This window comes from Anneissia japonica, unplaced genomic scaffold, assembly GCF_011630105.1.
Source record: "Anneissia japonica isolate Jap-2015-1 unplaced genomic scaffold, ASM1163010v1 scaffold287833_len2544123_cov190, whole genome shotgun sequence".
In the NCBI taxonomy this organism is placed as follows: Eukaryota; Metazoa; Echinodermata; class Crinoidea; order Comatulida; family Comatulidae; genus Anneissia; species Anneissia japonica.
Window position 1 is genome coordinate 656,516 of NW_022757233.1, and position 27,868 is coordinate 684,383.

At 34.9% G+C, this 27,868-nt stretch overlaps 1 protein-coding gene and 1 long non-coding RNA gene across 6 annotated transcripts; one reads left to right on the forward strand and one right to left on the reverse strand.

Moving 5' to 3' along the window:
- Positions 1–21,956, forward strand: LOC117124563. Its single transcript, XR_004447989.1, has 3 exons — positions 1–658; positions 6,994–7,113; positions 21,520–21,956. It is a non-coding gene; the product is annotated as an uncharacterized LOC117124563 (long non-coding RNA).
- LOC117124561 lies at positions 4,627–27,629 on the reverse strand. Of its 5 annotated transcripts, none has more exons than XM_033270832.1 (5): positions 27,260–27,629; positions 23,978–24,153; positions 16,772–16,902; positions 7,615–8,679; positions 4,627–7,047 (listed from the first exon to the last, which is right to left on the reverse strand). In XM_033270832.1, exons 3-5 carry the CDS (start codon positions 16,875–16,877, stop codon positions 6,734–6,736), a joined length of 1,485 nt encoding a protein of 494 aa, XP_033126723.1. In that variant the 5' UTR covers positions 16,878–16,902; positions 23,978–24,153; positions 27,260–27,629; the 3' UTR covers positions 4,627–6,733. The 5 variants fall into 5 exon arrangements, with proteins under 5 accessions (XP_033126723.1, XP_033126721.1, XP_033126722.1 ...); XM_033270830.1 differs by having other exon boundaries at positions 23,978–24,178; XM_033270831.1 differs by lacking the exon at positions 23,978–24,153.
- Between the last annotated feature and the right edge of the window lie 239 nt (positions 27,630–27,868).

Consider the following 27,868-nt stretch of genomic DNA (forward strand, 5'->3'; position numbering starts at 1 on the left):
CAGGCTTTTCTGAATTATAGCAATGTACTTTGCTTAAGCTATCCCTGTCCAGCGTTTCAGTTTTTGTTTTTCTCACATGTTGTATTTTATTGTCACTGTATTTGTAAAAGTTGGCATATAAATTTTCCGATTGAGCACGATGGTGAACGGACGCATGTAACCTCCTGTTTTGCATGAAAGCTATTAATGCAATTAATTGCGCTGTTTAATTATTATTCTGCCGTGTAGGGGTGGTTTTTAAGTAGTTGTTACCGTTTGTACAATACTGGTACATTTTATCTGGATTTTATTACGTTTTTACCACACATTTGCTTAAAAAAATCCAAGCCAAAGACGACTAAAGGAAAGAAGGTACAGTCAGCTGACAGCCCTGATAGCCTCAAGTCACATAGCGGGAATTCCAAATCGGTCGAAGTGAATGCTGGCTTGGCTGACGCAGACATAATACGTACACAAATACAAGCATACTTTGAAGAAAATTCTGATTTGCTGTCTAGTATTGCTACTAAGGTAACATCTATGATAAAAACACAACTTTCTGCTGATCTTACTGAACTAGTAACTGAAGCTACGATCGACAGTTTCAACTTTAAATTTAACGATCAAAATGATCGCATATGGTGTTCCCGAACAATCTGATTGGTACACGGATCATAAGGTAATCAACTTAATCTCTAATAAACTAGCAGTCAATGTCCTTTCCTAAAGACATTGATAGAAGTCACAGACTTGGCCCACTAAAGAAATCTTTTAAGTCACATGTTGATTTAATAGGTTCCAAATTATCGAAATATGTTAGCCTATTTTTAAAACTACGCCACTAACTTACATTAAATTCACCATTTATAAATCCCTTGTTCAACCTCTTATCAGCTATTGTAATATTATCTGGTTCAACACTTTTCCTGATTATGTTAGTAAGATTATTAAACTTCAGAAAAAAAGCAATTCGTGCCATAACGTGGTCTGAGTATGGTGCCCCAACGGATCCTCTCTTCCACAAATATAATTTACTCAAGGAAATTCACAGTTATCAAATTGGTATTTTTATGTACCGAATGATGAACAATCTAAAACATTTTACTGATGGTAACAATCACAATTACAATACTAGAGTCCTCTCTTTTAACTTGTAAACTTGTAGCTCAATTTACATGCATATTTTCTTATATCATAAGGAAGTTCACTCTTATCTCAGATATCCAAATTTTAGGAAATTACGTTTTATGCATGTGCATCGACGTGAGAACTTTAACCTAATAATTTGTATATGTTTTATGGTGTTTGTTGAATGGACGTTTAATAATAATTTTACAGTCTGATATGACCACAACAAAGGAAGTCCACTCTGTAAATGTTTACAGTACAGAGAATTTACATACACATGTTAGATCCTAGACTTGCCACAAGTCTCTAATTTATTGATTTTTTATTAGTAATATAGAAAATGCCATGTTGATAAATTTTACTTTGTATATACATTTTAGCTTAATTTACTCCTAGTTTAAGTTTATTATTTTTCTCTTATATTTGGATGCACCGTTGGGTATTGTCCAACGTGTGCCACTGTTACGAAAGTGATATCCATTAAATTGATTGATTGATTGATTGGTGCCAAAATCGATTTATTCTTAAGCATTTTAACTGATTAAGACAAAGATTAGGCACTGGAACCCAGTCTAGTTAGATCCAAATTCCAAGAGGAAAGTTTAAACATTGATATGTACATGTTTTATGTGTATGTGTTGATTGGTCTTGTTTAATAATATTACAGTTTAAAATTCATATTATAATAACAACTTGGTCATAATATAACTTATTCTTAAAGGAAGCAGAATAACGCAATTCTTCCAACAACTGTACTCTGACCAAAACCAAACTTGATTGGTGTGATTTTACTTCCACCATGTAATTAATTAAATATGCATAGTTGTCTCTTGTGATTTTAAAATAACAAAATATAATAAAATTATATATGCCAATAAGGTTATAAGAATCAACGAACGTGTATATTCTCATTGTAATTCTTTTTTTTTAAATAACCATACATCGTGACATATAAATCAAAATAAAATTAATTTAAAAACTCAACAGTACATCGCGCAGCCGATTTAATTACAGTCCCTTTTAATTAACAGTCAGACAATGCAATGCATTTTTTGTCTATATTTTTGTCTTTGGTTGAGGTAGGTGGCATTTCTGACAGAAACAGTTAGAATTTGCCAGACCACCAGGCACTGCAATCATTTTATATATTTTTTTTAATATCATTTTTATCTTTCACCCTGACCTGCGCCGTGGCGAACGGGCCGAAGGTCTGGATCCGCTCCTGCATTGTATTGATTAAAAGTGTACCATAACAACATTATTTTTCGTTCATAGGTCTAATCTTAGACTTTTTTTTTTTAATGTAAAAGGCATGTACTAAAATAACATCAATGCTATGTGTAGCAAGCTTTCTCTTTAATAAACCCAGCTTGCCTGTTTTGAATTCAAAGCGTTTTTATTGTTTTGCTTCATCATAGCCCTGATGTTAGTTTACAACATATTTCCATTAAAAAAATAAATAAATAAAATTTTAAAAACTATGTATTAGATTACTAACTACAGAACATCATTAAAATTGGTGTATACAATGGAAAAATAGAAAATATTACCCGGGCCCCTGAACCCTGGCCCCTGAACCCGAACGGGAGCCCTTTGGCGGCTCACTGACCCCAGCCTCAGTGCTCGCTTCGCTTGCAACCTGACCACTTCAATTCTGGTGGCTACGGCCCTTTTTTAATGTCCCAGACCTAAATATCTCTTTTAAAAAAATCAATGGGTATAATTGAAACCTTGTATAACAGTTTGCCAAGGTCTAGTAAAGAAGTGATTCAATTTTTGTGACAATCCGGAGTAGGGTGTGTGCTTGATTCAAAGAAAAACGTCGCAGACCAGATATTTTTTAAATGGATCAACTGATCTGAATGAAACATTCGGGAAAGTTTAGCCGAGTTACAAGGAAGAAATTATGTGTTAGGGACGATCCACTTTGGGTGTAAGTTGGAGGGTCGTTTAAATTTCTGAGGTCCCAGATTTTTTTAAACCTTAATTATGCTTTTTAAGAACTTTTCTTTTTTTGCAGTTCAACTTAAGTTGTCATTATATCAATGAGGAAAAGCCCTATGTTCTGTTGTACAAGCAGACATAGTATTTATTCACTTTTAGGATAAAAAAAAAAAAAGACTTTTTATTTTGTTTTACGACTAGGCATATAATATGTGTACTTTTGGGCTAATCGAGTTTTACTTGCTGTCCTGCAAATGTTTCATTGTTGTGCTATAGCAGGCCTGCTTAGGCCTACACCAGCGAAACTTTTTTTGTCTTTTTGGGAGGGAACGGCCGCAACCCCCCCCCCCCAGCCTATGCCCCTGGTAAAAATAAGCTTAAACTGAACTTTTGCCATGAAAACTGTTAAACTTCCGTTCTCAACACAATAACATTTTACTCACTAGAAAGTAGTTTAATTGTATAAAAGCATTATTTTTAATGAAAATTTATCAATTTAGTACCGGTATGCTATTTTAAGGATATATTTTTAATTACGCTGATTTTAACCTAAATCATGATAATTATTTCATTATATTGTTCTCCTCTATGATAATGACGGTGTTGCTGTTGGTTCGCTTCACATTGTATAGCTTTAAAAGCAGTATCCTACAAATGACAACGTCAAGTCAATGTCTGCCAAATGTCTTGGAAAAGACGACTATTTGTACCAGTACCAGATTATTGTTATATGGCGTCATGCGGTCAGAAATACAGTAATGCCATCTATCCACGTGTACGATTTATCAACATGAATGTATTAACAGTCCCGAAGACAATTTCATAAAATTATTTAGGCTGTTGCTAATATATTAGGCCCAACTGCTCAATGATCGTAAATTTTATCATCATCGTCAACGTCATCATCTTCACATTACCATAAAAATTGTAACATCCATTTTTTTTAGTGATACCATATTACCTACCCCATAATGCATAGTTTTCTTAGGAAATGGGTGGGACATGTAGTCCCCTATGTGTATTTTTGGTGTATAGATGCACTCATTCAAAAAGACTGGAAAATACATTCAAAATTTAAATACAATTTTGAATAGCTCAATTAAGAGGATCAAAATAAACTATTAGTTTCCAACGAGAAACAGATCGAGTTTTCACCGATTTAGAAATTTTTCTACAAAAATCCTTAAATTGATTACCAACCAATTTAAGGATATGAAAATGAATGCAGGCAAGTTATTATTTAGGCTAACTGTCCGAAAATGGACGGGGGAATTTTTTTTCTCATTCAAATTTTTAATTTGAAATTTATAACTTACCGGTACTTGTACAAATTAAGCAATTCGAATGCGAGATTAAAATTTTAAATTTGTTTACCTCATGACTGATATATTAGTACATAATAATCCATGATAGTTTTTGTAGGATGCAATAAATGATTGAATCTTGAATATATTCCGCATGTAAGAGGGCCTATTGATTTTGACTATATTATGATCATTAGTATTGTTAATATTTTATCCTCATCAAGTGTTGTATTTAGCACATGTTTAAACAAACAAATAGAATACGATGAGATATACTGTATTTCTTTTATTTCCTCCAGTGTCGAAGAGAAAGTTTGAACATAGAGGGCATATGTATTATGGACACACCGGTACACTTATTAAAACAGCCATTACACGTTATAATACTTTGGATGTAACATGAATGGATGATTTAAATGCCATTCATACGACAACACAGACTTTACATTGCTTAGTATACAGTACCATATCGTAGTTGTTTATAATGTGACCAAGACTTTAAAAATTCATGATTAACTTTTTAGACATGACACAGGTCGTGAAACATCAAATTGGAAAACGAGAGTATTCTTATATTTATAGATTGATTTATAGATTGCCATATGTTTGTTATACACCGAAAATATTATTTTATCCAGGTGTATTCAATGGAAAATTGCATTTCTGGTATCTTTACAATCTTTTAATAGCGATTTTGTGGAAAATTCATTAATGTTACATCGCAACATACCGGTAGTTACTCCTTAAAATGGCATTTAACATAGATAGTTAGTTGACCTGGGACGAGTGTTGAAAACTTAAGATTCATTTAACTATTGAAAACTTTTAGATTTTGTTTAAATGTAAAAACAACACACAACATGAAATACACACACATAAAATGTCATTCTCTCAAATAAAAGGTAAAACAAATTCTATGAGTTGGTTCTATAAAATGTCATAAAGTATATTTCTTAATATCAACTATTTTAAAAATTATATAAAAAACATAAATATGTACTTAAATATAGTCATTTGGCCAAAATTATCGTAGTCACAATCAGTTTCATTAAATAATAGGCCGATCTCCTTAACAGCGTCATTAGCGTTTGTACGCATTGTGCGTAGAAATACAATGATGTAAATAAGGATTCGTCTATCGTATCGTATCTATTCTAAAGGTAGGGTTCTAATGGGAGCTTATGTATTTGTTAAAATCACTATACATTACGTGCGCCGTATTATAAAATCTGACTGAAGTTCACAACCATCGAAAATACTAATACTTTTTACGCATAGTGCTTAAAGACCTAGGCGTAAAAACTATTATGTAATAAAGGTTTCCTTCTGTTGTATCGTAGCTTACTTGTGTTATATGAGAGGTAGGGATATATAGTCTCCTGGGGAGTTTTTTTAGTTGTTACAATATATTCTTAAAGGCTATGTTATGAAAGTTTAACGATCGACTTTTATTGCGTTACAACCGAAAAGCAGCAGTACGCGTATGGGTTGGTTTGTAGCTTACACCTGTACTATAGAGGTAGAGATTATAGGCCTACTAAGGAGATTTTGCGGTGGTTAAGTAGGTAGACCTATATTTGTATGCATAATCTGATGATTAGTGTTCGGTTTTACATACACTGACAGATATTCCGCACGTTGTAAAAATATATACTATATGAAATTAAGGGTTCGATCTATAGTACTTTCGTAATCGTTAAAATCATTTCACCATTATGTAAATAGACCTACACTTGATAATACATGCACGTCAAAACACGTTCGAACACATTATATCTTGAAGCTCAATGTCATAGAGTGAATCACACATATTGTAGTAAAAAAGTCATTATATAATATAGTATAATACAACGTCACAAACATTTTATATACTACACACAACATATACTTATCAGATACTCTAATGATATACCGTAATAATCAAAGTATTAACACAATCCGTTCAAAAAGTTAGGTAAAGGTAAATTGACAATCGGAAAACCAACATTATTATTGAAAAAGAATATACTAAATACAGTACAATCTTCAGAAAGTAATCTTCAAAAACAAAAGTAGTCATGTTGCAATGCTTGAAGTACCGTAGTCCTTCAACTACTGATATGAATAACTGTTTTAATCAATCGTATAAGTACAGTTGTTGACATGAACCATTTTACGCAAAAGTATCACTAACACTTAAGTGTGTCATCACCCGCGCTGTACGCGCAATTGCACAATGTTGATGACGTCATTAAGTATACAGCCCATTTTTTCAAAATGAACAAACCATAACCGTTCACTGATAAAAGGACTAGGCCTATATAAATATGTGACGTGATTGATTGGTGATCATAGTTATGGTCATTTCCCTGCTGTAGAAAATTTTCGATAAAATAAATTTAAACGATGTTTTCCATTTTCCTTGTTGCTAGATTTACTTTCGGAATGAAACCACACTCTCCAGTTGATACCATGTAGGCTATTACCCAGATTTTTTTACTGTACAGTTCTCGTGGATCAACGTAGACTACTTGACCCGTTTGCACCGTCAACTCCCCGGGTGATAGCGCTTTGTGGGGGTACAACACTGTTGTTTTGGTTGTTAGATTATACAAGTCAAACTCGGAATCACTGATATTCATGTTCTCTTGCGTTTCAGAGTCTTTTTCATGGAATGGTTTGGCAAGCGGGCGACTATCTTGTACGCTTTCATCTAGGGAAAAAATATCCACACATTAAAACACATTTATTTGAGTTGTGAAGACATATTGAGATAAAGGTAATGTATAATCCAATTTATTTTCAACCAATGTGGATGCATTTTCTGGTTAATGACTAGGGATATGGTAATATTAAACAGGGAGAAAAGGAGCAACATTAGAAATTCAATATGATCATTATTATTATAATATATAGCACACTCAGATTAGGCGCACTGTAATTAAGCTTTGTTTCCATGCAATCGCTTCACGCTATCACCGAGGGCTTTTGGTGATGCCAATTGATCGGTCGAATCGGGGACTGGTACGCAGTACTACGATCGCTGAAAACACTGCGACAGCGTAGCGATTTTATGGATCGAGGCATTACAAAGTAATTTTAATAACGCACAGTATCACACCCTCCATGATGACACCCAATTAAAGATGAGAGCTTATGGTGGTTTAAATAGAAAAGGGTGAATTCGTTTCCGAAAGCAATCATGACGTCATATCATAACAGTGGCACACTTTATGAAATGACGTCATAAAACTTACGGTACATAATGACAAGTACTTACCTGGAGGGTTTTCGGCAATTGCATGTGATAGTCTGCGACCTGTTCTCCTCTTTGATGCAGATATACTATCACCAGACGATACAGATTCGGATTCATAGTCACTGGTGACCATTTCTAAATACTTCTGGTTCCCAAAACAACTTTTCAGCACCAGCTCTTCGATGTCTTTAGCGTCCGTAGATGCACGTTCAGATTGTGTCCGTCGCGGTGATTCATTCTGGCTTTCTAAATTACCACTAATTTTACTCTTTGTTTCACTTGAAATATTTCGTTGAGTGGCGAGAGTAGGGTCATAACTTGCATTGTCACTATTTAACATATCTGTATCGATTGGATCAACACACGGTTTGTTTTCGTCTGATTTTAAAAATGTTCGTTCTGAAGACTTAACCGGGTATCTTATAAAGATAGGAAGAACTAATTCATCATTTTCTTTTTCATCTTCGGCTTCGTCGTCTGCGGAAAGAGTGACGTCATTTAACCGTTGACAAATATCTAGTGTCCTATTGCCCTGTAACCGACGATCATACGCCGGGGGCGCAGTTCTTATTTGTGCAATTTTATATTCATGATGTTCACTTCGAATGATTGATTCCTCACAGAATCGAACCCTTTGGCGCCCTCTTCGGTTGAGCTCAGAATAAATAAGTTCGTCGTAACTTACCAAAGATGAAGTTTCAGAATCGGCAAAGCAAGACGAATGGTCTTCGGCTCCTGATTCAGAACAATTAGAGTAAAGACTGTCAACGTCCCGATTTGAGTCTGATACGCCAGATTCAATAAATACGGGCTCTGATTTCCTGACATGAATATTGATTATTTTTCGCGGGTCATTGTTTTCAATAAACTTTAATTTCACACTATTCCTACGTCGTTCTCGAGAGAGCGATCTCCTTCTCCGTCTAATAGGAGGACTAGTTTCACACCCAGGCGGCTTATCATCATCTGCTAGCTGTTGTTTTTTGCGTTCTCTTGAGCGTGATCTCGATCGGCGAGCGGCTCTTGTCTTTTCGATGACCACTATTCGACGTCTGGACTCGCAAACAGCACAATTATGTTCTCCACCTGAAATTACAAAACGATTATTCAATATTACAAAAAAATATATGTTTGGTAATAAGTTGTGTGAAACAAAAAGTGCCATATATGAACCGCATTTCAGTAGCGAGCGAGGAATATAACTGTACAACATAGCATTTTTATGTTATAACACTGCAAAATTAGTACCTACACAAGGACCGTAATTTACCGGCTTAAGAAGTTAACAGCGAAGATATTTTCCCATGACGCCAACATCATTATCAGAACATAAGCTCCCATGTGCGTTGGATCAAAGTTCCATGGAATTACAAAGTCATTAATACCATAAAAGCTGAATTCATTTACAGTAAAAGCGGCATCTTTGATCGTTTTGTTTTGGGGAAAATTGTAATTAATCACTTCTGTATTTATTTTCGAAAGTCAATTTCCAGATAATAAGATCTCATACACGTATAATAGCATACTCAATTGTGTTATGAATAGTGTTTAAGTTGCAATTAATATGATATCTAAAGCCTCTGGGTATATTGTCTTGTAATAAATACCAGTGCGACTGTCCCACTTCAATGCAATTAATTGTTATGATTTTTTTTCGGTGTGTCTGATAAAAAATATGCCGGCGGCTATAAACTACATTACTGTCGTGTCAGCGTGCAATTCTAAACGCCCCCTATCAACCGGGTCGATAACTCACTAGTGGAGTTACGATGTACAGGTGTTTGTGTGTTTATGATAATTTACGCCTATTTAACCATCAATGTTACCGAATAGATCGAAAAGGAAACCAAATCTCTGTTGTAATTCTTGTCGAAAAAGGCGGGTGTAAACTCAAATTAAGACTGGAGATTTTAATTATTCCACTATTCAATTAGGTTGGCTACAAATCTTTGTCAAGGCTTGAATTCATGCGAGAGAAGAGATTGGACCTGACGCATTGCAAATTTACCTCAAATTTCTTCCAATTCCGCTGAATCTGTGTTATTGCTATTGATTCTAATGCGGCTCATATTATTTCATTACCTTTCGCCATATTTAACAGCTTTGTTTTCAGTGTCCGTGTATTTGCATTGAAGTTTGGGTTTCAGACAAGTTCACACAGATTTCGGCGTGCCTTAAAACATCTGCCTTATCCCCATTCGTGATAACGAATTCTAAGGTAAACAAATAGCTAACGATTTCATAAAGTTTAAACAACGAGATTTGAGGGAGAACGCGCGAACTGGGGTAGTCTGTTCATAGTACAGTAAGAGGGAGTGATAAATAACCATAATTGCTACGTGTAGTAACTGTTGAAAGTTATTGTCGGTGAGATTGCGATGGGGTTTGTACTGGCGACGCAAAGGATTTAACACACGATAGCTATTGACAAAATGATAAAGCAACATTGCCAGTAATTGATAAAACGTCAACTTGAGTATAGCATCACTTGATGCATTACCATCCCATAAATACCTTATTAATCAAAATCAATCAACAAAAGTAGCCAAATGTTTCACACGAAAACCACTTTTCATCATCAAGTGTTATTAATAACTTTAAACGCGACGCTGGCTACTACACCAAGTTGGATACATTTCAATTAATTGTAAGAATCCATTCCCACACGGATAAATCTACGTACAAAATACACTAACCATTTCCCACGACGAATATATAGGAAACTCAGAGTGATAACTTTGTTTAATGGTTGTTTAATTATTGCTTTTCATGAAATCTACATATTTGATAGTTATTGAAGCGAGTTGAAATCGGAGTTGCTTACGGGTGTATTTATTCTAAAAGAATCCTGCTTGATTATGGTTAATCCGTCAGAAACATTCTGAATCATATACTTTCCCACGTAACGTCAATCTCCTGATTCAATATTACATACTAACTGTCTTGACTCAGTCATTCATGCTATACAGGGAATATTCCATCTATCGGAATAACTTCTGAAATTAGGCGTGATGATAGGCCTAATTGCCTTTCTTCACCTGTTCCACGCAACCTTTTCCTGCATGCCATTTGGCTGAGGAGCGTCAATTTGGAATTTTAGGGCTTACGCCTGGGTGAACTACTCGTCTTAAAAAGCGTTAAAAATTAAGCGTATGTATCTTTTGAATCAATATTTAACCCACGAGGGTAATGACTAAGCGACACATGGGCGACTCGTGTGCCTTTTGCTACAATTTAACTAATGATACTATTGCAAAACAAATTGAGGGCACGACTCGCAGAGGAGCGGAATCGTCCTTCGTCGCCGATAGCACGAGCGATAAGAATGAAGAATTTAAAAATTAGTGGATGAGGCTCTCTCATTGCGACCTCTGAAATACTTAATAAAAATCAAACGGCATGATGAGTTTGTAACCAATGAAGATGATCATAATAATGATAATGATGGTGAGATAATGATGATAATAATAAATGATAAAGATAATGTTAGGCCAATATAATTATAATTATTATATTATATTTTGTTGTTATATACATGATTACGGTACTGTTTGTAAGCGTCATTATTAATCGTTAATCCGGACTACATCCACTCGATTAAAGGATTAACAGAATATCTCAAAACGAGGTTTTGTTCTTTAGAATCTCAAGGGTAGAAACGATAAAATAATCAGAAACGGGGTTAAATCTCCCTGTTCAATACCGGTATCTGATATGGTGGAGGAAATGGCTGCTCATACGGTACCGCCGTATACTGTATTATATTAGTAGGCCTATTTACACATGAATGAGAAATACGGTAAATAGGCAGCACATAGAAATGTGAACCCAAGACCTTGGGAATGGAAAGCTAGCATCTTAATCACCAAGTCACAACTCAAGCACAAGATACTATTCTATAAAAGGTCAGATGTAAATTTACCCCTTCCTCGTACGGTCGTACCGTACCACCCTCGCCGTTCCTTGTAATTAATCCACCACTGCATCAATATACAGTACCACTGCCAGGTGCGCCGTCTTTAACTCAATTCTGCTCAGCGATTTTTTTTTTGTTCTAGGTTCTGCATGACGTTAACATGAAATGATTTATTATGACATTAAAAACTTTGGCCTACCTTTAATTTAGTATCATGAAACCATTGCATTATGACAAACGGTTGTGGCACAGGCCTACCTTTTATATTTCATAATAGCCCTGCAGTTTTCACTTACTCTACAATGACTGCATCGATCATAGGCTATATAGGCTTATAAGTTACCGTATATCATCGCATTAATATAATATTATTGTCAACTGATTTAATTTATAGATTGGCATAGTCTGTAGGTCTAGCATCCGGTTCAAGTTCTATTGGGACAATCATTTAATTCTTTCATTTTTACATAATGGAAATGTGAGAAGCGTCTTTAGTATGTGCATAAGTTAAAGTCATTAATAATGTTGTTATTACAAAATTAATCAACGTCCCGATTCGAAGATCTCAAGAGCTGAATAAAAATTAGTAAATAAATTAAAATAATATGTAAATTTAACTAGTAGTAATAGTTCTAAGCCTAAAGACCGTCATTATGCCAGATGCCCGCCCTTCCTTGCCGTTACATTTGTCCATAATATAAATGTGTATGCCTATTTTCTCAATATTACAACGTTTTAAACTGAATTTCGAATAATATCGCTAAAATAATGCATGAGCTATGGCTACAAACAATAGTCTACATCGGTGTCGGCATTAGAGACTGCCTGCCTGCGAGATATCTTTTCAATTACGGATTGATAATTAACAACGGTTTTTCGATTACTGTTTCAAACCACCATGTCTAACCCAACAAAACCATATGAAATTTAAATCATTTATTTCGCTTTAGCTAAATCATATTATCACTGTATTTGTTAAGTAATATTATCACTATTATCGGAAGTGATCCATTGGCGACTTTTCTAATGCGTGACTTTGGGAGCAATCGTTGACAAATTCAGATAAATTTTATGGTTTATACATATGAATGATAATTTGCTGACGATAGAGAATTTACGTGAGATGCATTTTAAATACAGATGACCGTGACCCACCCATGTTCCAAGCCCTTAGGACACAAAGTGCGGCTCATAAGTTGTTTCTTTTGTCTATGACTTGTTGGATACCTCCACGGTGGAATAGACCTTTGCCAGTTTTTGTAAATGTTATGTTGCTTCAAAATCTGGGAGTGGGACCAAAGTTTGGTATAATTTTGCAACAGAGCAGACATTTGAATCAATCAACCCCCTTTTTTTTTTATTAGTATTAGTACAGGCATTAAATGTTAGGCCTATGTCATGCTGGTAAATCTTATCATATCTTTTATACATCGTCGTCATTTTATCAACGTGATTGGTACGGTCAACATCAATCATATTATTATCATTTTTATAATAAATTATTTTCTAATCTTCATTGCCACGTTTAACGTCATGCTGAACTCTGTCGTGTTGACTGGAAGATCTTCCATTTCTATAAGCACAAGCCAGACAGCCTGGATGATCATCTCATCAACACCACCACCAACATCATCATCAACATCGTCATCGGTATACCTTATCATCATCATCGTCATCCTCCTCATCATCATCACCCTCCTCCTCCTCCTCATCATCATACTCATTCTCATTATCATCAACATAATCATTAGCATTATTATTATTATTATATTATTATTATTATTATTTATTATTATTATTATTATTATTATTATTATTATCATCATCATCACAATCAACGTTACAGATCATCAACATCGCCAATACATGTCATAAACATATCGTCGTCGTCGTAAATATGATCAACATCTTCTTCCAACATATCGTAGTGTATTGTGGAAATTGCTGGTGTCAAGTGTCAACACTCTGGTAAAACGTGTCAGACACAATAACGATTGTTTATGAGCATGCCCCGAAAGTGAAAGTTAACATGACTGTAGAGACTTGATGGGGACAAAAAGCATTTAATCCCAATCATTTGCCAGATAACCTTTATCAACCTATTTTGCTAATGGATCTTTCCAAGTTGTCAATGAATCTTTAATTACCGTACTAAACATACGGTACCGTAACGCGTCGTCTGGTAGCCCACTATACGCGCATGTCCCACAAACACGCACGTTTATGTACTTTTATCCTCTTAGGTCCACACCTTCAAAACAATCCAAGTCGACTCGTGGCTTATGGAAAAGGCCCAGACATGATTGTTCACCACAATACAATGATTTAATGTTAGAAATATAAACGTTATACGGTAAATATTATGTTAATTTTCAAAGATATTATGGAATGGACGGCAACATGGTCTCCAGATTTATTGAGTTTAAACCTCTGACGGAAAAGTCGGACCGTGTCCACGAGCGAAAGTAATTCTTCACTTGCCTGCCTTTGTCGGCGCGATATAAGTCAACACCTCTTCGAAATTCCAATGACTTAAGTTACAGACTGACAGTGAACATGGTATTTAATATCACTTTAGAAGGCATCCAAACTAACAATATCGGCCTTCCTATGCGGAAAAAGAAATTGGGTTGTGATCCTTAAATATCTTACCTGTATGAGAAAACGTTTTTTGCAAAAAATTCGCGCAATTCAATTTTTTTTTCAATTTCAATTCAACAAAACATTTATTTACTTCCAGAGCCACAACAAAAAAATACCAAATTTCAAATACAAAGTAATACAAAAATTATTATAATATATTATTGTTTGAGAAATTGATGACTGAAAACGAATCTGGGTGGTCAGGCCTCGATGTACCAAATCATTGAGTTAATTTAATTTAGAATAGACCTAACATTCAGATCACAACGGGTAAAAAATGATCGAATCTAATAATGTTTCCTTACATAACTATCCTAATGATGATGCTTTTACAGAAGATATAGCTTTTGACAAGCACATTGAACTTCGGTAATTGTAATGGCGGGTTATTAATGTTGACCTATATTCTGACGGAATACACGTTTTTTTGCTTATATTAAATTATAAAAACACAACACTGAGGCTGAAACTGCTTAAAATTAAGAACAAAATAAGAACAAGTTGAGGCTGAGGTAAAATGTCAAATGAGGTGTTTATTTTTTTTAAACTAGAAAACCAACAAATCTAATCTGTACGTTATTTGCAGTAGGTATGACCAATGACCAAGTATGACTAATACCCTCTGTAATACGGTACCGTATAGAGATAATACTGCTGTACACTATGTAATAATTTTCTATGTTTGAAAAGTGTGTAAAAATAAGAACAAAAGAAGAACAATTTGAGCATGAAATCGGCAAAAAAATTAACTGAACCTGGCAAAATTTTACTGGTTCTTAAAAAAAAAAGTGTATACCTAATTGCAGAAATTTAGAGGAATTCATCGAAGCGGAAGTGCAGGATGCTGATACGACACGATTCAACAAAATCAGTGCAATTCTTAGCATCATCAGGAGATTTACTGAGCTAAAGTATATTCATTGGGACATTCTTTCCACCACGGGATTGTATCTTTTAAGTAATTCAGTATGGTACATACTCCTTTACTATGAATCGTTTTATTGTTCCAAATCCATGGCAATTTGTTTCACACGAATAACCTCAAAATGTACATATGCGATTTACGCGCCTGGGTAAGTGAAATGTACAGCGTTGCTACTGTCCCCAGGCATTTGAAATGACGTAGTAAAAAGCGAAGAAAAAATCCTGATTATAGTTTTACAGTGAAATTACTGCATATTTACCTTGTTCCCTTGGGGACGTGATTAAATAGTAAGGATGTATATAGGTAGAATACAACATGCGTCTTTATTAGGCGAGGCGAATGGATTCTCAATAATGGGTACATAAAAAGTTGGTCAGTTCCGTCTGATCATAAATTAGGCTACAAAACAAAAATCAACAGTAACCCACTTGTTTAAAATTGAATGTCATAATTCGAAGATAAATAGACCTATCATAATTTAATCCGAGGCGAACGAAGGCCTATGTCTCGTTCGATACACAGACAAAAAAATTCTAGACCTACCACGAAACCCACTTGATCAAATTGCACTGCAACTTGTTTTTATTTTGCTCTTACTTATATTATTAGGCCTATTATTATTGTTATCATCATCATCATCATCATCACAATCATCGTTACAGATCATCAACATCGCCAATACATCATCATTATCATCATTTATTTATTTATTAACTATTCAATAGTTATAATAACTATATAATAACTCAGCACTACGACTACGTTCCTGTGCAACACAGAACGAGTACGAACACGTACAAAAGACTCGCGCTAGCCACTGGGAATAAATGTTTTCCACGGGGTGACGGTGACTTACGGACTTTATGTACATAAATCGTCTGAATGATGGAAAAAGTTGGCAACATTTCAATACCGATGCATCGGCTAATATTATGATCATTTTTGGGATGATATTGTCTAAATAGGTACCATTTGAAGGTTTAAATAATTCTTGATATTTACCTTGGCTGTCTGGAGCAGCCGCTGGGATTACTAAGGATGAGTACTAGGCAGACTATGGTCGATTTAATTATTATTTCATTATGGTTTTGGTGAAGCATAGGCCTAGATAAATCGATGGTGTAGATTGCCTTTTTAAAACTTGTTCATGCAGAGTTGCCTTGATATAGATTACCAGAATTGGAATAACGAAATGATAAATTGCAAAAATAGATTGAAACAAAATCATTCTATATTTAAAAGCGAACCATGATGTATATTAAGCTTGCATTAGATAGTTCGTTTCGTATACCGTATCTACGCCGCAAGTGAAATGTTGAAATTAGCATTATGATGGTACAGTAATGACTCGTTGACTCCATTTAATACATGATCCAACACATTTGATAATTTAAAGTGCCTTCTTCACCATTTAATAAAGAAAGTTTGTGTAGATGTTGTTAGATACCTTCACATACCAATGATTATTTTTGTTGGAGTGGGCCTGAGGCCTTTTGTTTCTTTGAATAAAGTTAAAAAATGAGTTTTAAAAAAAGCACGTAACTTGTTTAGGTGTGTCATCCTGGATGAATATTTTCAAACAGGCCTAATTAAGGTTTATATATTCGATTTATGAGTAAACATCAATTAAACAAGACTTTATACAACGAAGTCCCAGTACGTCGTTAATAAAAAGAAAATGGAACATTCCTTACCATAATCTGAATTTGTACTGCCAGCATTGGTTGCGGATCCCTCGGGCGGACAGGTTCCCGTCTCGGAGGTGCATTCCAAGGGCGTACTGACCGCAAACTTCAGCATTGTTCACAAAGCCTAGCATTTAACACTGTATAAAGAAATCAATTAACATTGAAATTAAAACCTTCATTACACGCATTACACGTAAAAGAAACTTATATCAAGTGATTTAAAATACGAATTCCTGTCCACTGATAATATTTCCGACTGAGTACTTTCGTTACCAGGCAACGTATTTTAAAATTCAAACATAAACACAGGTCAAGTCTGTTTCAATACTTTATCGAGTAGGCCTATTTCGTCATTTGAAGGAGACTAATTTTTACACATCCATAGCCTTTTCTATTTCAATAGAAACTCTATCATGAGGAATGCTTACTCATTCCGTGGGAATTTCAGTCTCATATTATTCGAATAATTGACTAAATCCGACGATAAATGAGTATCGTGGCGAATTGAACTGTGCGGGGATAATGACGTAACGTAACACGGGTAACCATGGACGCATGAAAATGTCGCTATGGGGGAACTATGCCTATAGGGGCTTTATAAACCACTACTCGCCGAGGCCTCAGGTTTTTTCTATGGTGATCAACCTGATTTCCTCCTATTGTATTAGAACAAATCCGTAGACATTCAACAGTTCTTAAAATGAGATTATAGAAATCTTGCCTAGAGCTAAAACAGCATGGTCTCTGTACTTGACCGTTTGGACATGTACATTTCCAGGCCCATTGGGTCATCGAACCTTGATCATCAGAATGATGAAAGACGGATAGGCCTATAAAATAGAATTGAGACTTCGGGGCCCATCCTGACACAGACGAAAGCTGCACTTTGTTTTTCAATTCAAGTATCTTGAATTTCAGAATAGGTGTGTATGCTATCAAGATACCCGGATAAACCCATAAGCATATAATGTGTCGCGGCTACCAGGCATAATTAAAGAAAAACAAAGCCATGTATTATGAGCTAGGTGAATAGCAGTGAACGAAGCTATAAATCGCATTCCTAATGCTTTGGATTTTTCTCCTGATGGCTGATATAGTGATTGACAGCTTGCAAACTATGATTTCTTTTAAGCATCATCATTATGTATGCTGTCTGTGGCCTAAGCGTAACCATGGTTGCAAGTACTGTAATTTTAATCGGCTATCGTGAATGAACTGACAGCCAAACAAGGAGGAAGAACTCAGAGTGATACAGGACTTTGTAGACCTGTCTTCTCAGCAACAGGTGTCGATAGAAATATGACTCAATTTAACTGCAATCGTTGCAAATATTGAGTCCAATATTGACTGTATTTATAAATGACAGGAGAATCATTGACAATTGCTTTTATTGTCGAAGAATTGACACTTCACGTCAATAAACGATGCAATAAACGCTTGACTTTGTTTGCTGTTTGTATGCAAACGAGTCGAGGGGTCAATCAATGGCAAAAATACCCAGAAAGTTTGTTGTGTTGTGATATATGAAATGATACAACAATGAACGTAACATTTCACTGGGTTCATGGAGAACCTGCGATAGACGCAAAAAGAATAATGTATGAACTTACAAGTCAAAGAGTAGGCCTAGGCCTATTCACTGATTCAGCTACAGAAAAAGTGTATGCTGTTAAAGTACTTTCCATAGCTTGAGTTACACAGTACCAGCTCAGACTTTCCAGAAGATCCGCAAAAATTAATTTCAATTGAAAATCGATTAATGGTGTAATTTCCTCGGCATCAAACCGACTATAGAGTCCCATACATTGACATAACTTGTAAGCCTTGATCGTCTGTGTATTACGTCATGTTGTTTTCATTTGCTTGATTTAAATAAAACACTTGTAAGTAAACCGCTGAATTAATAACTTTTAGATATTTGTGCGGAAATGAAATCCGACAGGGGCAGATCTAACCTTGCACTTATCAAAGTTAATTTACCTTTTTTGTATCGCATCACGTAAAACGCATCCGTAAAATGCAATGTCTCCACTTCAGCTAGCCCACCCTGAAAATCACTGGACTGTTTCCTTTGCTCGCATCTGTTTGTGATTCTATAAACATTGAAACCAAAATCCCTTGGAATTTAATAAAATGTGGAGGTTTCAAGGTCATTGTCAGGATTTGTGTAAGTGAGAAGTACAGGTTACCTTCGCCTGAGGGCGCCTTTGAAAGGCTTCACAATCATCCGCACAACTTATGTGGATAAAAAAAAATTATATGTGACCATGGTTTGATGATTAGCAATTCAGCACCTATATTTATTTACATCTTATGTTTCATAGTGAATTATTTCGAGCGTGGAAGTGTTAAAATAGTGCTTAAATCCTGTACAATTGGAGACGTACTTCTGCTCAATTAAACACAACCTTGATCATGTAGTAATTTCCCTAGCCTATAATGTTGCAGTACGATAATAACTAATGCATAATGAACAATGAAGAATGTAAGCATGACTGATCAGTTATAAACGCATCGATGATGGGATCTGGGATTCAAACTTTAAACATAGATTCATTATCCAAAATACATGACCTTCATTATAGAGAAATCGCTGAGACGTTTCTTGATGGTAGAGTAAAGCTAGTGAGAACATCAATTGCATAAACCTCGGTTATTACGACAAAATTCGATGATTGCGGCACAATTTGAAGGTTGGTAAGCCCTGGCTCATAAAAATGCTCCTGTTTCAAATGGTATACTGACCAAATTTGGACGCATCTCTTGATTGCCACACGCGTCCCCACTCCCACCCGTGTCCCAGCTCCTGGATTCGATACTGATGTTTATGTGCCGTCCTTTGATAACGTAACCACGTAGTTGCCATTTATTTCTCATCAGTTCATAACGCATACTGTAGTAGGCCTGTCACAGCGGCCACCGGTTGTAATTTCCATCATTTGGTTGTTACGAGATTGAATGAATATCATAATGTAGAGATTGGATTATTGCGCCGTGGTTGCAGTTGCAATGACAAACAGAGTCATCATTCAATATGTAGACGTCTTCTGTATACAGTAATCACAAAAACTAAAGCTTGAAAGTGCTTGCGAAGAGTTGATGATCGATCTTAATTTGAAGTAATCCTAATTTAAACGCTTATTCTTGATTCAGTACAACGACAACGTCGAGAGGAAAACATGTTCGAGTACGAGAAAGATAATTTTCAATCAGAACAACAACAAAAAAATCTTTGAACGATTTGAGTACCGGTAAGTATCAATACAATAATTGAATTCCATTTTCCTTTTCCACACCGCCATTCCCCAAAGATCTAGTGTACTTTCAAGACGCCATTTAATACCGCAGCTTTAAAATTGCAACGCGTCGCAGGATATCCATACTTGCACGCAAAATATCAGTCACGTGACATAAACATCTTAAATTATCGTAGGCCTATTCATATGCACTATTTAAAAGTAAATTCTGCAACGGAATCGTTATCTCGGTAAAATATATGATTCACACATTAATTTTTTATCATTATTCTTCTTAGTCACGATATCGACGCCACACTGCGTCTGCTGGCCTACCAAGCGGAAAAAAATAGAAAAAATAACGTTTGTGACAAGAGGTCATGCACTATTTCGTTTCATTAGTGTACATTTACAAAGCGATCCGGGTCATTAGTCACTCATACCATGGAGGTATAACTCATCTCATACGAATATGTGTAAAACAACAGTACGTCGACATAACGATTGCCAAAGAGCTAATACTACGGCACTTATACCGAATTAAAAAGCCTATTGTTATGAACCATGGACAGGCCCACACTATATTGTTCCTTTGGGTCACTAATTCCAACAGTGCTCTCAGAACTTTACACTAATTGTAGGACCAGCTCAGACGCGGTATCTCACAATATAAAACATTGTAATGTAACTTAACCTCTCTAATAAACTAAATGTGTACTGCGTCAGTGAAATTTCAATATTAATTATTATGTCGATTGTCATGAATAGATCCGGGGGAATATGCTGTTTGGATATTAACGTGGGTATATTTCTAACTACTGGTACTTAATACTAACAAAACGCCGTAAACGTTATACAGGTACTAAACAAATGTATTAATGCAGGTGAATAATATGTAAGTACTGTATCCCGTCATGATTAAGAACTCGATGACGTAAAATTGAATGCTGCCCCCTAGCGGTACGTAGTCATTAAGTTGGAATGAACTTGTACTGTATTCGCTTAGACTGGATGGTGATCATTTGGCATATGAAGATACATTGCTAACTTAATGTATTAAATGGAGTATTCTGTGAGGTATTATATGATGCATTAAAACGTTAGTCAAGTTCAAAAGTTAACATAAATTTTAATCAACATTACATTTCCTCTTCGCATTCATCTGTGGATGTTTTCTATCCAGTTAGTTCCACTTTTCAGAACCAATCTATTCGCACATAACCTATTAGCAATAATTGCGTGATGTATATTTGTACAAATCCTAATGCTGAACCGGTAATGCTTAGCTCGTCCGTAAATCTCTATGCTTTCCAATGTTTGATATCAGCAAGCATTAACTCTACTCTTGATTTAAATATCGTAAGTATGTTTATGTTGGCTTAGGCCTAGTAAATTGTCGTCACAAAATCCTAAAATATTCTCTGTGATTGACCTAATCCATCAATTAATAATAAATATTAATAAATTTAAAAGTTGAATTTAATCATGTTTTTTTCTTATAAAAATATTATTTTACAGTAAACTGTAATACATGTGGCACCGCAAGAGGACTTGATGTTCTTGATTTTAATCTTGGTATTAACATCGGTCTCGACAGTATGGATAAATTCTTTAGATGAGTGCTTGTGTACATTTAATGACTCTCAAAGCAGGAAACCGACTCCAATTATGAAAGCTGAATTACATAAACGATGAAAAAAAAACACCAAAATCAATATTTAAGAAAATAACAGAGAGCATGCGCATTAATTGTTCACAGCATTTTGATCGGTGCTCAATATTGCTCAAGGACCAAGGACCAACCATCCAGTAGCCCAATACTTGTTAACTGATCAACAAAAAAATTCTAAGTACCAATGTCGTATTTAAAAGCTTCTTCGATATTTTACAATATCATTATGAAGCAAAATTCATCTCACTCTTAACACTTTAAGGCTAATAAAACTGTTCTTGTTTACTAAATTTTGTATAGTCGTCTATGACGGGATTATATTGATTACCTCATAAGATATATATATTACCGCTATATCTGTCCATAGAATCACATTATTACCCAAAAATAATTCCTCTCTCTAACAAAAATATTTACATTCGTTTGCAACAACAAAATATTTATTAGTAGAGTATATCCTTATGAGTGCAAACTAGATTAAACATTAATGTACCGATCGTGACGATTATAACATGTAATGTAAAGTGTTTACGTCACAGTTTTGCGTACAGAAAATTCAAGGTGTAGGCCTACTTATCCGGTACTATGCTGGAGCATCGAGGTAAAAATGGCTGGAGTAAGTTAAACCATATACCTCCATGGTTAAACCATATACCTCCATGGTTAAACCATGATTAAACGTTCTGCGCTTGTACCCAATGGAGAGCCCGCTTGATGGTTATATTTTCAACAAGAAATCAATCATGTCAGATTATTAACCCTGAGAATACAAATGCAATTTTGAGATAGATGCATTAGTGATAATATCCGCTACCTCAAAAGTAGCGGAACGTAACGGTGCTCAACATATACCTTAATAGTAATATAAACATCATACTTAATTTAATAAGCCTCCGCATTAAGTTACATTATCACGACTCTGAACGTTTATATTTCTATCAACAATAGCGAGTTAGCTCGAGCGGTACATTTTAAGTGCGTCTTTTATTAATAGTTAGAGCTATTTAATAGTTGCTTATAAATAAGCACGACTTTCTTGAAATTGTGCCTTGTGCCCTTTCTCTGTTACGGTTGGTTTCTTATTTATATTATTATACTTATTATAATGTGTACGTTATTCATTACGATTTTTATTTACAAAGTACAAGGATATGAGGCGCCAAGTGTAAATTTATTTTTTTTAAACAATTATTTATTATAATTCATTAACATTATATACACAATGTACGGAGTGTAAAATGCATTATATATAAATAATTAGTAATGTATTCAATTATATGTTAAATAATGAATTATATATTCTGAATAATGAATGTACATACAAGGAAGGTTCATCTGTTAATAATTATTCCGTCAAGACGGTTTTTTTTATGAAGTACTTCGGTGGCGATTACAGTGTCATAAGGCGTTAGACCAAATGCTAATAATATAATGATATTAATATTGTTGTTCATTTTCAAGTGACAAACGTATCGCGAAAAAATAATTACATGGAATATTTCAACTAATTTGATACCGTATTGCATAACAATTCATTCTCCTTCGAAAGTATATTAAGGCACTTGATGTAATTTAGACGTCGATTAAGGTTAGGTTTATTATTAAAAAGTTAGAGGTATATATTACAATTTTACAACATCTTAACCTAAAGTCTTTAGACATGCACAATCAGGAATATAAGAAAAATCTTTTAGTATTGTTTTTACTTTGATTTACAGTAGATCACTACACCTGCTACACCAACATGCACACACTAAAGCTCTGTAGTTTAGAACACTGTCATTTCGTTTGTAACAGTCTAAAAGGTTCCGTTATCAAGCCCGTAACCAGGGGTTCGAGAAGTTAGCTCCTTTCTCCAGAAATTCCACTTTAAATTATTAGTAAAAAGTACCGTTTGCATGGAAGTTGTTGAAAGTAACACAAATATTTTAAATTTTGCATTTTTAATGCCATTTTTGCGGACATCTGAGGCGTTTATCCTTTACAATTTATCCAAACCATGGGACTGAGGTGCCAATGTGGATTCAAAGCCTTTTTGTGAAATATTAGACCCATCCTGCCTATAGGCCATGTACTGTACTGTAGTTTCTCAATTAAAGTTTAAAAAGAAGTTAAATCATTCATTGTCTCCGTTGTAAATGTTGCCAAGACAGTCCATTAATAGGGTTGTCGAGAATTTTGTAATCAATATTTAGCGGCAGGTAACCTGAATAGTGTGTTTATACTTGCCATTGAACAATTTCCCCTACAAAAGACGGTTGAATTGTTTTATAAAGGGTATTAGTATTAAGCAGGCCTAATTACCTGTTATTGTGAGTGTAAAATCTGCATAGACAATACACAGTAGGCTATAATTGCAGATAATCTTGACGTTTTCATTTGATGTTTTCATCTAGGGCTACTATACTGTACGAAGTCACAGCCTATCATAATAGGCCAACATAACGGTGCCTGTCCTTCGGTGATCTTTGAGCCTCTGCCTAAAATGTGACAATATTGCGATATCTGTAATTAACATATAAAATAGGCCTATTAGTGGAAACAATTCTAATCATTAGTGACAAAATCGTGTACCTTAATCATAAATAATTCAATACCGTATTAAAACACCAATATTTTTATATTTTCATCGGAGGTGAGAGAAATGAAAGGAGTTTTTGAATGCAATTTAAATTGGATTTTGTGAATGGGATTACTTTTACCAATGTACAAATACTAAAACCAGATGAACACTTGTTAGTTTCAAGTTACTTTGTGGATTAACTGCTTAGGGTTTCCTTATTTGTACTTAATTTGGGCACGGATTTAGGAAAAGAATCCTGTTACCGTGTAAAGAATTGAATCCACGACCATGGGTAGGTGCGGCGGGTGGGGTGCAACTACCGTACCTTAGCCACCAAGCTATTCAACCCCAATGCACTTCAACATGTAGATTTTATATTTAAAGATGTTACGAACTGCCTATGTATCCTACTATCCTATGTCTTGGTATTGTTTTGAACAGAATTATATTCTTTATTAATCCTTTTTGTACATGAGTTTAACAAATTGTATGGTATACAAGGACAATATCCGTTTTCCTTTCTAAGTGGCGCATGCCTATACTTAACTCACTAAAGATGTTACAAAATGGCTAGTCTTCCAGTATTCTCATTATGTCCTGATAATTGTTTTTAAACCGAACTATATTCTTTATTAATCCCTTTTGTACATATGTTCAACAATTGTAGGTGTCGCACAAGGACATTAACTTTTTGACTTTTTAACTGGCGCATGTCTATACTTAGCTCTCTTTTTAAAAAAGCATTACTTTACTTAATCCACAAATCTTCATCTTCAAAGAGATTACCTTGATATTAGTTTTTAAAACTGCACAACAACTAATGCATTTCATGACAATTTCGGTATCAAAATTCGTTTCCTAACATCCAAGTCTATCTTTCATTTATGATAGTTTTTTTTTCCTTCATGACATCCAATACATGTGATTAGCTTCTATATTTTGTAATCAATATTCACAACACTTGTTTCCTTCACAACCTTCTGAACTTATCATCGTACAGCATAAACAGTACATTATTGGTTTTGTTAATTTGTTGTTTTTAAAACAACCTCCTATGACCTCAACTTGTGTATCTTCCAATAAACGATAAATTATTCCTAAATAAATGCCAAATCCATCACCACAACGATTGTGAATGTATTCTAAAACATAAATAATGTTGGGCAGCATCATTGTAACCTTAGCAGGTAGCCATATTTATGAGTTACGGTGGGATGCAACAGGTTGTCTATCGACCACGCGAGAGATGATCCACGCGAAATTACGCGCACTAAGCCAAGATTAAAACTGAATGACTCCTCCAATCAGGAATTATCACTCTTACAACTTTGTTGTCTGGTCATCAAGAAGCCGGTGTGTAAATGGCTGATTCACGAAAATGATAATTGAAATATTTCAGACTGACATCAGTAGAATGATAGTAAACTTTGTATCTGTACAACTGTTCTGTCATGAAAAATGGCCTCCTTCTCGCAAAACTTCATATCACATTGTGCAAAAGTCATCAAATATCAAACACAAGGAACAACTCATACGAAAATATCAAAATAAACTACGGTATATAAGGAAAACTAAATGCGGAAAATCAGATCACTGTGTACATACAGTTTTAAGTCATGCAGAAAATGGAGTTGGACAGAGTAGTTTACGGTCATTACTGGGTCTTTTCAGTATACAATAACGGAATAGTATTTTTATTAAAAGAAAATCTCCCTTTTACCAATGATATATTGCCGAGGAATACCGTACTGCACTACTGGTTTACATTAAATAAGCTATTAGTAAGAAAAGCCTCTTTGCAGACGTGTTGTCACCCGAAGGGACATCGGCTATAAGTGCCGTGCAGGAGAGAATTACGAATTTGAAACGTATGCGTGACAAAACACGTAAAGGAGCATAGGCCTAGGCCTACTTTAGTAAAGACAATTAAAATCCCTTCCTTAATTAAAATATGACAAAACATTCTAATAGTATACTATCACCCAACAGGCTTAATTATTTACACACTGGAATTATTTCCGAATGCATACCGTACGACAATGAACAAATGGGTTACTTTCACGATTTTCAAGGTTTCCGTTGAGGGAACGAAATGTGTCCAGACTATCAAATCAGACAAAAACATGTGACATGCCTAAATACGGTCATGATGACATCACATCATGACCATATATAGGCACATCATCACTATATATGGGCATACAACAGAAAAATTGATAGTGTGGACAGAGCTTAACCACGATGATCACTCTACCTGTCTGGTAGTGGGCTAATGAAATACAGTGTACGAGTTAGCCGACACCCGGACTAATGTACTAAATGTTTTTGTACCCCTCTCTCTTGGTAGGAGCCGGGCTGTGTAAATATGCCTATGGTCTATATTGGACTTTCTTTGTAAATCATGGTTTTTGTTCTCGGCATTTTTAAATTCTCAAAAATAGAAGGCTTTGAAATGATCGTAAACTTTAGGTACTTTGTATACAGAAACGCCTGACCTGGCCACACTACATTATTTTGAGGCTGCTTGACAGGATTCTACATCACAAGTCATGCATCAACAGGCATATTATATTACATATCTGAAATGTAATCTATAACTTGTGAATGACAGACTACTAAAATTAGAAATTGTGAGACGACATAGGCCTATATTTTGAGTCGTAAAAGTCTGTCATATACGTACGGAAAAAGTATGTTCATTTGAAATGTTACTCTTTAAGGAGAATGAAACAAAAATAAAATTACGTCATTAAACCATGCACTCAGGGTGCGCGTTTTCTAACAATTGAATAAGTGTAAGTCCCCCCAATTCAAGAACTTTTAGTAGAAGAAACAACAACACCCCGAGAAAACCAAAAAACAACACATCATATTGACATTCATAAACCAATAATTCAGACAGGACATAATCAAACTGGCCTAATTATAAATGTATCTTCAGTGATCGTTTATAAACATTAAAATTGTAAATACATCGCATTAAATGGAAAAGAAAAATCTCAATCTCAATAGATTATACTTACCGTTGCACATTTATAATGTAGCGCCTATATACAACATAAATATACCGTCAGTCGGTTTCTCCAATAATAATCCATGTAGGTATGAAAATTCTCCAGCGCAATGTTTATTTTCATTTCATCTAAAATGCTGATGACACTGCTGATGTTCCGAATTCATTTCCCAACCACCTTACTAACTTCGGCCGCACTATAATAATGAGAAAAACTACAGCGGCTTCCCTTTGTGCAATTACCGATAGTATCAATAATAGTATTGACGTTTCACACATACAATTTAGAAATTAAGTTAACTGTGTTTGTTTATGAAGTCCCAGTTGTTCGGACGTGTACGTTGGCTCTGGTTCACGGCATATAGTCAAATGCTGACTTGCGGAGGTTTTTCAGTTTTGCCTGAGTAGTGCAACGGTCCAGTGATTAGATTTTGTTGGTACGTAGCTCCGCCTACTCGCGTGTATGCCTGGTGTGAGCATGGCGGTATAATACGAGCGACTTAAATACAATACAGCATTCCAACTCATTACGTAAATTCGTTAATTCTGTACTAAACTTCTAAGTAAAACGCAGGTGAAAGGCGTATATGAAAGAATTTGTTTTAATAAATTCGTTACC

Excerpts from the sequence above, each read along its gene's own strand:
- LOC117124561 (XM_033270831.1), bottom strand. The coding sequence starts at position 16,877 with ATGCTGAAGTTTGCGGTCAGTACGCCCTTGGAATGCACCTCCGAGACG. Across the intron at positions 8,680-16,771 it reads CAGTACAAATTCAGATTATG|GTGGAGAACATAATTGTGCT; the intron begins GTAAGGAATGTT and ends TTGTAATTTCAG. Across the intron at positions 7,048-7,614 it reads AATTGCCGAAAACCCTCCAG|ATGAAAGCGTACAAGATAGT; the intron begins GTAAGTACTTGT and ends TTTTTTCCCTAG.